We start from the raw sequence: 12957 nt of genomic DNA, 5'->3' as shown, positions 1-12957 counted from the left end.
TATATATATATATATATATATAAGTGATAGTACACTGTGACCGTGTGCTCGCGAGCGACAGCACAACTTCGTCACGTGCTCTATGACTTTTTCTTATTTAAAGGAATTTCCGTAAAAGATAAGCGTAAGGTTTCGACATCCAGATAAGGTTTTCACAAATATCAGAACTTTCCGCTAAACAAATTGGGCACCAGGTACGAAAGAACGTGTCTCTTTTTCATTAATTTTCGCTTACTTTAAATTAATTGCTCAATTTCAATTCGCAACGGCATCAAGAGTGGATCGTTAAAAGTGGGGAAATTGTCGGAGGACAAGAGAGATATGTAATAATCATACACAAATTGTATGCAAGAATCATACACAAATTTATAATAAAATAGTTAACAACTATATTTTATATGCCATTCTACAATCAATGTCCGAAGCTTCACTCCGTGAAGTATATTGGTCGAGTGCCAGCCGGAAGTTTTCCACGAATTCACGCAGGCCGTTTGACCCCTCTAATCGGGCCCACGTCACGCGCCAATTGTCAATCATGCGACCCCACGTATCATATGGGTCCTCGCGAGCCGCGAATCCTCATGTCTTAGAGTGCGCAATAATAAATTTACATGGACACGCCTGCGCCTGTAGTCTCTAGGTTCGAGCTGGGACAGAATGTCCTGGCAGTTCCACTATCGGCTCCGTATCGAGGTATCTTCGACTGGCGTTTGTATTTGCCACCAGGTGTGCCAGTAGTTTTCGCCTTCCGTCCTGTAAGCGGCATACGATACAATAAAGTTTGAGGGCAACAGCGTATTATCAAAAATATATGAAACTCTACGACCTGCGTGCCCGGATTCCCTGGTTTAGCGTCGCACCTTCATTCTTTTTCGCATGGTGGTTTTCCTTTTTTTAGTGGTGGATGAGACGATGAGATTACAAAACAATATCTTAGCCACCGAGCACGGTACGACAGCTTTAAATCTAAATGCGAGATTAACTACTAAAAGAAATAAAAAAAGTTAGATAAATAAATAAATAGCGCATGTGCACTTGCCCTTCGAGCCAAGAGGACGCAAGATTTCTAGCAGACACTCCACGACAGTGACGGATAAAAATTGTCATGTCACAGCACTTAAAATAAATCTCTTTCGCTGATTTTAGATAAAATTTTTTCGGAACATTTTTGAATTAATGAAAAATTCCGTATGTGCTGGTCTAACTCACTTTCTAAATTATTCTGTGAAACATTACATTATATATAACACATAGTCTATACTTTCTGGCACTTTTGTTGAAATCATATGATATATTAATATCGTATTGAATTGCGATATTAACATATTATATAACTTCAATAAAGCACAATAATTTTCTTATGTTTGAAAGTACACTGAGATACTTTATTTTAGCTGATTTAACATCGTCTGTGAAAATATCGTCACCAATAATCTTTTCCGAAATATAGATTTTTCCACATATTTTGATTCGTCTGTGAAACTGTAGATATACAAGCTTCTGAAATGTGATACATATGTTATTATCTAATTCTATATATTGCAACCGCACTCACGAGTGTGGCGCAACTTCGTCGCGCGTTCACAGCTATGATTCTTTCATTCGATCAAATTACGGGTGACTTCGAACGAAACGCGACAGAAATGCGTCTTCACCCGGCCACTCTTAAGGGCAACACAAAATCGAAACAATAGTTGGGCCAGGCACGAGTGAGCGTGCCACTCTTTCTCGAAATTACGCAATATTTTCTCTATACAATATTCTACCGAGCTGTGAACGCCGACGGGCTCTTAACCGGTAGCTCAGCCTCGGAAGTGGCAGAGGGGGCGGTTCGTGGTCGAGTATAGAGGATCGTTGGAGAAACGAATGGTGACGGCAATAAAGCACACAAGAATTAATAATAGCAAAAAATAACAATTATATTTAATAAGTATCCGACTTTCGTTTGTACTCGCCGATAAGATCGCGGCGATAAGACTCGATCAAATGCAGTAATTGAGCCTCGCACAGGCCCCGATATGCTTTACGCGATTCGTATCAATTCCGTATCAATTCCGTACATCTCGAACAGCACGAGCTCACGCCACGCAAGGATATTTCTCCCAAATTATGCGAACAAGAATTTGTTACCTCAAAACGGCGATAGGATATGGTAACGATTGAACCTGGCGTGATCTCGTGCTCGTTCGCGGGGCTTCGCACCGCTCTATCGAAAGTCAGAGAAGGACAGAATACAAATTTGACGCTACATAATTTCGATACAATAGAATACGCGCAAATACTATGATACAGAGTGCCGATACGATAAGAGACACGCAGATTTTAGGCTGCAAGATTTCGAAACAAGATATTGTACACGCCAATATTACAAAATCTCGATATGATACGATACAATAATGCGGCACGCGACAAAACTTGACAGTAAATGACGAGGCTGTGGCCTTGGCGGACGCAAAAGAATTCTCCTGACAATGAGTGATCGTCCCGGGAGGCGACACGTTTACCCGAATCCCACGGAAATCTAGCGCACGGCCATGCCACGTGTGTTCACTACGATAGGCCCGATGATATTGCGATAATATTGCGCCTCCCGGACTCGGAAACCGGCGACCTTCCAAACTGTGACGTTCGCCTCACTGTGACCTGCTGCTGCTCGTCTCGATCGCCTCTCGATTAGCTCGCTCCTTTCGCTAGGTCCGTCCTGCATCCTTCCGCTAGTTTGCTCTCTAAGCCGGCCACAGCACAAATGCCGGGCGCTGATCCTCCCGGGGGCACGCAGAGTTCGTTATCTCCGCGAGAAGGCCCTATCGCGCCTCATTGGCACTAATCGCGGGAGCTGCGTCATGCCCGTGTCTCGTGTACTGGCGCGCGAAATTTTTGGGGTCGCTTCGTGGCCTTGAAGGCGCCTTCACGGGGCTCTCGCCGTTATCGGGGCGTAGAGTGGCCATCCCTTCCTGCCGTTTTAATCCTCGTTCCGTCTTGTGCCTGGAAGATGATGCGATAAAAGATGTCTCGCAGTATAATAAAGGGCGAAATAATAAACGGTATCACCTACGTGTACCCGGGGGACAAGATGTTGTGCGCCCCGGCAAATCCGTCCGCAGCGGTCATTCTCCGCCTCTCAGTCCTGGCCGTCTTCCTTCCTTCTTCATGGTCCGAGTCGGCGTGAACCTGACAAGGGAGTCGCCAGTTCCTACAATTCGCGGTACGATAATGCACGGAAAGAAAAAACGAAAACGATAACGCGAAACGCATAAGCGGGACGCAACAGACGTGAGACACATAAATAACGTCGTGGAAAAGCGCAGATGCGTCCGTCCCCTAAAAGTGGAAGAACTCAGGACGCCCGACTGCACTATTCGGTCGGGTCGTGCGACCCTTGTGACGGACAGAAAACGTCACAATATAAATTAAATAACTCGCTCACTTCTCTGACGAAACCTTACTTTTACTTTCTTTACATTAAGCGTCTTAATAGACACATTATATTGTAGATGACATACCATATACTATTGTACTTTATGTTAATAACAATATTACAGAGGTCAACGGGATTGCTCTGTTGATGCGGACATGTACTTTCCTCGATCGAAATAATGCAATAGCATTATCCGTAATTTTTTTGATCGAAGATATTGTTTCTCGTTTGGAAGTAAAAGTTAGTAATAAAAGAAATGCCAACGATGCGCCAACATTACATCGTCGGCAAAAGGGATTTCTCTTCTCAAATTTTTCTACACTTTTGCGTGGTGAATATGTCTGTGAAGTTATCATATCATGTTGGCGTCACATGAAATAACAATAGTTCTGCTTGCATACCCTATAGTTCTATAGTTCTAGATAAGCAATAGTTTTGTCGAATTACATCAAAAAAAAATGTTTCAAAAAACGAGATGCTAACTTCTCATCATTCAGCATCTCATTGGAATTCGAACGTATGAGCTGTAAAGTACAAGAAGATAAAGAGTTCTATACGAGGGTGGTCCCAGAAGTACCCGACCTAACAAAGAAAACACAAAAAATTTGGAAAAAAATATCTTTATTTCTCAACACATAGTCTCCTTTTAGCTCGATACACTTTTCCCAGCGATGTTCAATAGCTTCGATGGCCTGTTTATAGTAAGAACCGTTGAACTCCTCAAAATAGCCATTAACCGCAGACTCCACCTCTTCATTGTTGGTAAATCTTCTACCATCGAGCCATTTTTCAAGTTTGGAAAGAGAAAATAATCCGAGGGGGCTAAATCTGATGAATAGGGTGCGTGGGGAAGCAATTCGAACTTTAACTCAACATCCTCTTGACGCTGCTTTTGTTCGATTGTGAGCAAGTGCGGCACCCACCTTGCGCACAGCTTTCTCATCTCCAAATTTTCAGCCAATGCGATGTACAGCACCTTTGAAATGTTTACCATGTCTGCTAGCTCGCGCACTTTCAATCGACGGTCACCCAATACCATTTTGTGGATTTTCTTCACCATTTCTGGAATGGCCACCTCACTTGGTCCACTAGGCACCGCTGCGATGTTCGTCTTCGCAGCTCGTACAGCCTCGTTTAAACTCTGCCACCCAATATTTTACTGTTGTAAACGAAGGAGCAGACTCCTCCAGAGTAGAATCCAGCTCGGCTTTGATATTGGTTGGGCTAAGATCTTTCAAATGAAAGTATTGTATCACATAACGATGACCAATTTTTTCCATCTTTGCAAATTCACCGAGATCGTCCACTATTGATGGCTGCCAAACAAATACTGAACAACGTAGCGTCTTCAAACTTCATAGTTAAGCTTTAGAAAGTTGGTGCTTTCCCCTACAGTGATTTTTTTTTAAAACAACAACCGCCATCTGTACGTCAGGTCGGATACTTCTGGGACCACCCTCGTATATAAACCCATTATATATATCAATAGTTCTGGCTATAAAACCAAAGAAATTGTCCGATAACGGTACATATGGGTACATACAGCTGATATGCTGACCGATTCTTAAGAGTTCTGATTATTCCATCTCATATTGATATAATAAGTTTTAACTACAGAATTCTTTATGTTCTTATACTTTACAGCTCATATGTTCGAATTCTAGTGAGATGCTGGATGGTGAGATGCGAAGTTAGCATTTTATTTTTTGAAACATTGTTTTTAGACATAAATCGACAGAATTATTGCTAAAATCTAGAATTATAGTGTATGCTAGCAGAATTGTCATTATTTCATGCGATGTCAACATGATATACTAATTTCATAGATGTGTAGTGAATTTGTTAGCTGCATTATAAAAAAATCAATCGATATGCGTGAAATTTGAAAAAGAGAATTGTGCCAAACGACTGACTCTCTCTCTCTCTCTCTCTCCTTCCCCCCTCTCTCTCTCCCTCTCTCTCCCCTTTCCCCCTCACCCCCTCCTTCCTTCATTCTTCTCCTCCGCCCTCTCTCCCCCCCGTTCCTTCCTCCCCTCGCCCTTTTCTCTCCTCTCTCTTTCACCCCCTTTTCTTCCCTTCTCCCTCCATCCTCTTCTTCCCTCCTCTCTCTTTCCCCTTCCCCATCCCTCTCCCCCTTCTAGCACGTTATAGTACAATATTTATTACAAACAGTGCTTAGCTAGCCTCTGGGATTCTTTTCTTTCTCTAATCACTGATATAGCGAATAGTTCGTACGACTATTACAACCAAAATTGCGGTTATCGTTAAACAGAATTGCTTCACATCTAGCAAATCTGAAATAAGACGAGCGCTAGTATCGTTAACTAATTGTATCACTGACCAATAACAGCGCTGAATAGTAGCAATGTTATCTATGGGATATTACCTCATGAATAACACCATGAGAGCGTAATCTGTATATTGTAATTTAATATTCACATTTTATTATATATTTTGTAAATACCATCTGTTTAAAAAGCTCGGAATTTTTTAATAAAAATTTTAAATTTTAACATAAATTTATTTTATCCTCTCCAAAATAATCATTTGAGGGTATACACATATGCCAGCGATTAACCCACTCTTCGTAGCATTTTTCATAAGCTCCTGAAGATATGGTCTTTAGCTCCTTCGTCGAATTTTATGAAATCAATCGAATCAAAACGCTTTTCCCATGGGCAATTTGAATCTTGGAAATAAGAAAAAGTCACATGTCTGATGAATGGGCGATGATATTGTATGTTTGATCAAAAAGTTGCATACAAGAGACGATGTGTACGACGGCGCATTATGCAAAATCCACACATTGTCCTTCTACGAATGTGATCAACCGAACCAAATGCATTAGAGATGATAAGTGCATCTCTCTCTCATTCACACGACGATTTGCAAGTACAATTTTCTTCACTTTATGGATGTTTCCGTATTTGATGTTGATGAACGCCCAGAACGCGGCAAGTTTTTTACTTCACGGCCAGCTTTGAATAATTTATACACTCATTCGCTTGTGTTTTTGAGAGAGAAAAGTCCCTGTAGGTTTTTTGTAATATTTTTAATGCGTCGGCAACATAAAATTTCTAACATACTCTTTGCTCAACTTTTTTTTCCATTTTAAAATCCGATGAACGCACCTAAGATAGATTGATATAAACAGCTGCCATAAACAAAGTAAATGACAAATCGCGCTCAAACTCAGCATCAACGTCAAGGACAGTTGTATCAACTGAGCGAAAAAAAAATTTACAAACCTACCTTAACACACATCTTTCAAATTAGAAATTCCGGGTACTTTTTGAGCAGAGGATACGTTTGACATAAAACAATTGTTAATTTAAAAAATAAAACGCAATAGTGCTCAATGATTTATAATTTCCATTATAATGTATTATACATTAATGTCCTACTAAAGCCCGGTAATATCTAAGCAATGTCTAATAATGCCTACTAATGAATAAATAATGCCTAATGATGCCTATTAATGCCTAAATAATGCCTAATAATGCTCATTAATGTCATGCCAATGCCTAATAATGCTCACTATTGCATTGAAAATGTCTAAATAATGCCTAGAAATGCTCCAATCTGTACATCGCAATGGCTTTAGCGATTTACTCCTTTTGATTACACCTTTTATTTTATATACAATTAAATAATGTCTATAGTATTAATCTAACCTAATTATGTCAACAATAAATGTTAAGTAAAGCTATTATGTGACTGACATGAAAAATCAGAATACCTATAAAATAAATAACTTTTTTTCAAAAAGGAATATATCTCAGAAACTTACTTATAAACACAACTACATCAAATCAATTAATTTTTTTTTCCCATTTTATTATTTTCTTATCCCTTCTATTGGTTTATTAAGGGGTTATTCCATGGAGGCTTCAAAATCACCTTATTTTGAGAGATAATTATTAAACAACTATATATGATATAAAAAATCTTTTTATACCTATTTTTTACTTGTATTGATATACAAAATGTACAAAAATTGTAATTCTAAAAGACAAAATAGCGGCGCTACAGCACGTTTTTTGGCATGTGATGAAGGCATCCGCGGTGGATAGCAGAACAGATTCAAAGTATGCTGTAGTCAAAAATAAAAAAATTATTTTTAATCATTAAATTGCTAGAAGCATTAAATCTGCATTAAATTTGCTAGAGAAATATTGTACCTGGTAGAATTAAAAGATATTAAAAAATGTGAAAATGGTGCGTGAAGAAAAAAGTTCAATTTTCACGTAAAAATTTGACATAAAAATATGGATAACAAAAAAAAGTATATAAGTTATCGCAAAAATCACAGGTATTTTTTTAGATAATTCAATTAACAATAACTAAGCCAAATTTCAAAGCATTTGGATTAATTTTGTGGTAGTTCTAGTGTCTACCGTTTTTGAAAACATCATTGAGAAAAACGCGATTAGTTTCAATAACAATCCCTTTTTGTCATATTTTAAGCACATGGATGCATTGATTCTAACCGAAATCCGTATAATCTATAAGTTACAAAATGATAATGAAAAAGTGACTTCTCTAAATTTCATACAAACACATGAAAATCTATTTCTTGAAATCAATTATAAAGTAAATTATTTATAAATACATTCGTCACTATAAAATGCATGATATCAGTATAAACTTACACCTTTTTAAAAAAGGTAAAAAAAGGTGCTAAGAGTACGTGTTTCTCGAATAAACACTAACCAATGTCCCTGTATATATATATGTGCGTGTGCGTGTGTGTGTGTGTGTGTGTGTGTACGATTTCCGATCCGCAGGAATTCATTTTCCTATATCCCATTGAGCGGAATTTGCGAATGCGGAATACTAATGTCTGCAGTGTATGCTTGCATCGCAATATTTCGTCGCTATGACAAACTTCTTAACCTAAATTGATTTCAATGACTAATCACGGTTCATGAGGCAGAGCTACACTTTTTTTGTCAAACCTTTACTTATTTTTATACGTAAACGCATCGAATGTATTTTCATCACTGTTATTAAATCCGATCAAGGGTGGCGTCTAAATATGGTCACAGTTCCTCAATGACAATCTCGATATTATTTGGATAATCTAGATATTTAATTTGAGGTAACCGGAATATTACCATATGTAGCTTTGGCCACAATTGCACTTATTCAACTCCTCCGCGATCGCGTGACTGTAAACTTCACTTATAATCTCTGCAGAGTGTAGAATATGTAAAACGTGCAGATCTGTCGCACCGCTCACTGACCATGATGTGTGTGATGTGACTATGCTAGCGCCACATTTTCCTCTTGCGCCAAAAATCCCAAAAGGACATCTCCCTCACTCCGTAGCGGCGACGATGACGACGATGATGTTTCTTACATTTAAAGTTTCAGATTCGTATTTTGCATTGCAATATCTTCGCTCATAGGACACATAGAGAAAAAATAAATATAAATATAAATATAATAGTGTATGCTATCTATTAAGCGTACATAGAATCGGTTCTGCCCTTATTGATAATCTCAGTCCCCCGCAATTTGCCGGTTTGCGTAAAATAGCCACGATAGTGTCGCTGTGCGTACCTTAGCGCCGAGACTACCAATCTCTTCAGATATTAAAATTGTGTGCCAATATTAAATACAGTACAGATGTAACTATAACGTCAAATAATGACGGAACTATTCATAAACGGAACAGTTTAACGGCGGCGTGGAAGCACTGATTGTTGTGCACTATTTGACACAATCAACTGTATTTTCATTAATATTAGGAATTTCACTTTTGGATAATAAATTTTATATTCTTAAGATCCTAAACTATCGATTTAAGCAAAAAAAAATTTCGATTTTTTTAAAGTTTTAGGGTGAAATAATCCCTTAAAGTTTTGCTATAAATATATAGTAAAACTTTAATAAACAAAGCTTAAATACTACACTTAACCTATAGAATTCTTTTCTGCAAACAATCGACAAATGTCGCTATCACAAAAAAACATACTGCTCTGTAGAAAACATACAGAACATTTGCGGCATAAATTTTATCATAAAGTTAGACTATATTCTTAGTTTGAGAAGATATTCTACTGATAGAAAGAAAAAAATATTGATTAAGAATACGTGTTATGAAAATTTACAAAATACATAATCTTCTTACTTTGAGAATACAATTTTTAGATATTTTCCATTCTATATTTCTACATATTCTTCATTATTTGATCAATTTATTGAATGCTTATTTTCGTAAAATAAACATATCACAACTTAATATGGTAACATTTAACAATGTTATACGCATGTATGTACACACACACACACACGCGCGCGTGCGCGCGCGCGCGCGCACGTATTGCGTGGTAAAGAAAAATAAAACAATGATATCAGAACGATGTATCAGCCATTTAACAACTTCCGTATTTGAGCATTATTCATGTAACATTCAAGACATTATTTTTAGACGCACGCTCATCATTTTCTCCGTCTCGTTTTGACCTCGAAATAAAGAAATAAAGAGATGTTGAAACGCGCAATAGAAATTTTATGATCTTTATCAGTGAGAAAAGGGAAATAATATTATTATGTAATATTATTTCATAGTACAATATAACATTATTCTCAACGAATTTTTTATATATAATATTTAGGATATGGGAAAAAGTAAATAATTTGAATGTTCGCGACGTGGCGTATTTTTATGGTCTGCATATTTAAAACAAAAAAATAATCTAATTACGGCTAAGAATTTTTTTATTAATTATGCAATTTATGTAAGAATTTATTTGTGTTCTTTACTTATATTAAATTATTATAGATGATTCAAAGTAGCAGTATGCAACAATCGTCGGATGGTCTCAATCTGGATGCTAATGGATATCAGCAACAGCTCTATTTACAGCAAGAACATTCGATGCAACCGATCAATGTCAGGTGAGTATGATTTTATTCTTGAGTTATCGTTAATGTCTAACGGTACAAATTAGATGCTTTTGTACATAAAATTTATGCACTTTTTAATTGTCTATCTACACGAGTACAATATCGTGAATTGATTAATAGAGAATATAAAAAGTAGAAAAAACTTGCTTTCAAATTCTAGCTCGTGACTTCGTAAATTAGGCGAGACGAAGAATATCAATGTTGTAGTAGTTGAAAGAAACTTTGTAAAGTGAAAGAAAGAGAAGCAGAGAGAATGAAAGAGAGAATCAATAAATAAATAAAAAAAAATATCTTTATTTAGTTTTTTTAACTCTCTCTATTTATGAAAAAATATAATACTTATAAATAATCAGTAAATCTAAATTATTGAATTAATCTAAATTTTATAAATTTAATTTGGGTCAATTCTAAGCAGAATCGTAAGACTTGTATTGCGTTTTCGCAAAACTTATAAGAATTTATGACCAATATTCTAATTTTATATGTATGTAAGACGTACGATTATGAGTAAATATCTATGATTTTTTTTGTAAATTTTATGGCTAGTAAAAAGTTATCTGTGAAAATATTATATAAAAATATAAGCACTTAAAAATTCTTACAAGTTTTACAAGAATATGTTACGAGCCTTATGATTCCACTTAGAATTTAGGCATTAGTAACATTTATTAATGTATAAGAAAAGGCACTTATATATTATGAAATACCGAGTTTATTTTGGATAAATACTAGAAATCTATGAGCAGAATTTAAAAAATAATAGATCATTTTAAAAAGAATTTAATAAGCTTTAAGATAATGTTATGTAAAACTTAGTTCAAATTTTTTTTTGAAAATTAAAAAAATGTTAAAAGTGAGTAAGTCGCAAAGACAAAAAATTGTACGAAAAATCCTACTACGAGATACTCCGAGACATCGATAATAAAACGTAAAGTACATATTGCAATTAAAAAACTTTATTTAATGTTTCTGAAATACAAACAAACATCAGTGCGCGCACAAAATGAGCATACGATGATCGTAGCCTAGGACTCATCTTCAGGTAGTTGGAATCAAGCAGCATCGCAGAAACAGGCACTCGAGTTCATTCCAGTTGCCCTTTTTATTATTGTACAATAACATTTATATTTTAGCAATGATTTCACTATGACTGCTCAGCCCCGAAATAACAGAGATGGTGGGTTATTTGGAGCGGAAATATATCAGAAGGCGAGAGAGAGAGAATATAAGAATTGTAATCTCCTTAATAATAAAAGAATAACATACGTCTATTTGATCTCTTAGGAGTACATTAGACAAACAATCACATCGCATACGCAATATATAATACAATAGCTACGATTATTCGTATTTCGGTAATATGAAATCGCTAGAATCAGAAATCATTGAATCGTATAATACAAAATAACAGGAAGAACGCAGACATGCTATTATTACGAGAGTTGCAAAAATTTCGCCAATCGAACGAATGCTACAGTTAATTAAGACTTTTCTACAAAACGTCATATAAATGATATCCACACTTTACATGGAACCCGAGTAATCCCGTCAACGCAGAAATAGGGAAAGTCATGACTAAAAACTGATGGGTACTGTACAATATGGCGATCTAACATACAATTACACTCAAAACGAAACACGGCTAGAAGATTGTGGCAAGAGGGCAGTGAACATTACGCGAAAATACGGTAATTTAGACGATTTGAGTGAACGGCACGCAGCATCCAAAAGATTAATTATTTACGATAGTGCCTTATACGAGCTATAGCCTCTCGGCTCGAATTTGGCACGTACGATTTACTCAATATCACAATGTTGGGGATCGACAGCTTTACAATGCTTTAATGCTTGTCTCACTGGTAAATCCTCGTCGATCCTTTCGATAGCCGCTCAGCACTTGCTCTCACTCTCTCTTTCCTTCTGTGGATCCTGCGTCCTCTCTTCGTTACGATCTTCTCGGAACTCCGCCACAACGCAAATGATTAGTGATTTTTTTTGTTGGCAGGACACGCAGGTTCTTTGGAATCGAAGCATCCCAACGCCTAATTGGCCGATAATCATGTCGCACGACCCCGCGAACGTGCCGGGCCCGCGATAGCCGTGTAAAGGGCTATCTAAATGAAAAGTTATTAGTACCATTGACGCTTCTGATTGGCTGTCGCAAATGCGTCTGCGAACTGCGTTCTGCGTTTGCGACTTATGTAGACGGCTCTTAACGTCGCGCGGCTTGGCGCGAAATTCGAATCTCGGCAAGGTAGCCTTCTCTGAATTAACTCCTGTCGTTTCTCACATGGAGTACCTCCTGCCTTACGTAATTCTTCTTAATCGAGTTTTATGCCCGTATTCACAGTCAGGTCTTATATTTAAGGCTTCCATAAATTTATCTTCAGATACTCTACGAATTATTTTATTAACTAATGAACATTTATAGATAAATTTAAGGAAGTCTTAAGTACAAAGTCTGACTATGAATACGGACATTAGGCCGCTGTGGCGGACGATTCTAGCTAGCTGTCCTATTGGGAAGTTGCATCATCCTGGAAGCACATATCTCGTGCAGCTTCTCCACATACGAGGCTTGCCTGGAGTTTTGACATCCTTATATCCTCTCTCTCTCTCTCTCT

The 12957-nt window shown here is 37.1% G+C and overlaps 1 protein-coding gene across 1 annotated transcript in view; it reads left to right on the top strand.

Annotated features, from left to right (window-relative positions):
- The window catches only part of LOC108755213 (TOX high mobility group box family member 3-like), a 242846-nt gene that overhangs the window by 123443 nt on the left and 106446 nt on the right, over positions 1-12957 (top strand). Inside the window, exon 4 of the mRNA XM_018498101.1 lies at positions 10209-10324. Coding sequence (XP_018353603.1) covers positions 10209-10324 — 116 coding nt within the window. The remainder of the gene's footprint in view (positions 1-10208; positions 10325-12957) is intronic.

This window comes from Trachymyrmex septentrionalis, unplaced genomic scaffold (genome assembly GCF_001594115.1).
Source record: "Trachymyrmex septentrionalis isolate Tsep2-gDNA-1 unplaced genomic scaffold, Tsep1.0 scaffold86, whole genome shotgun sequence".
Taxonomy (NCBI): Eukaryota; Metazoa; Arthropoda; class Insecta; order Hymenoptera; family Formicidae; genus Trachymyrmex; species Trachymyrmex septentrionalis.
This window is presented reverse-complemented; position numbering and strand designations above follow the sequence as displayed.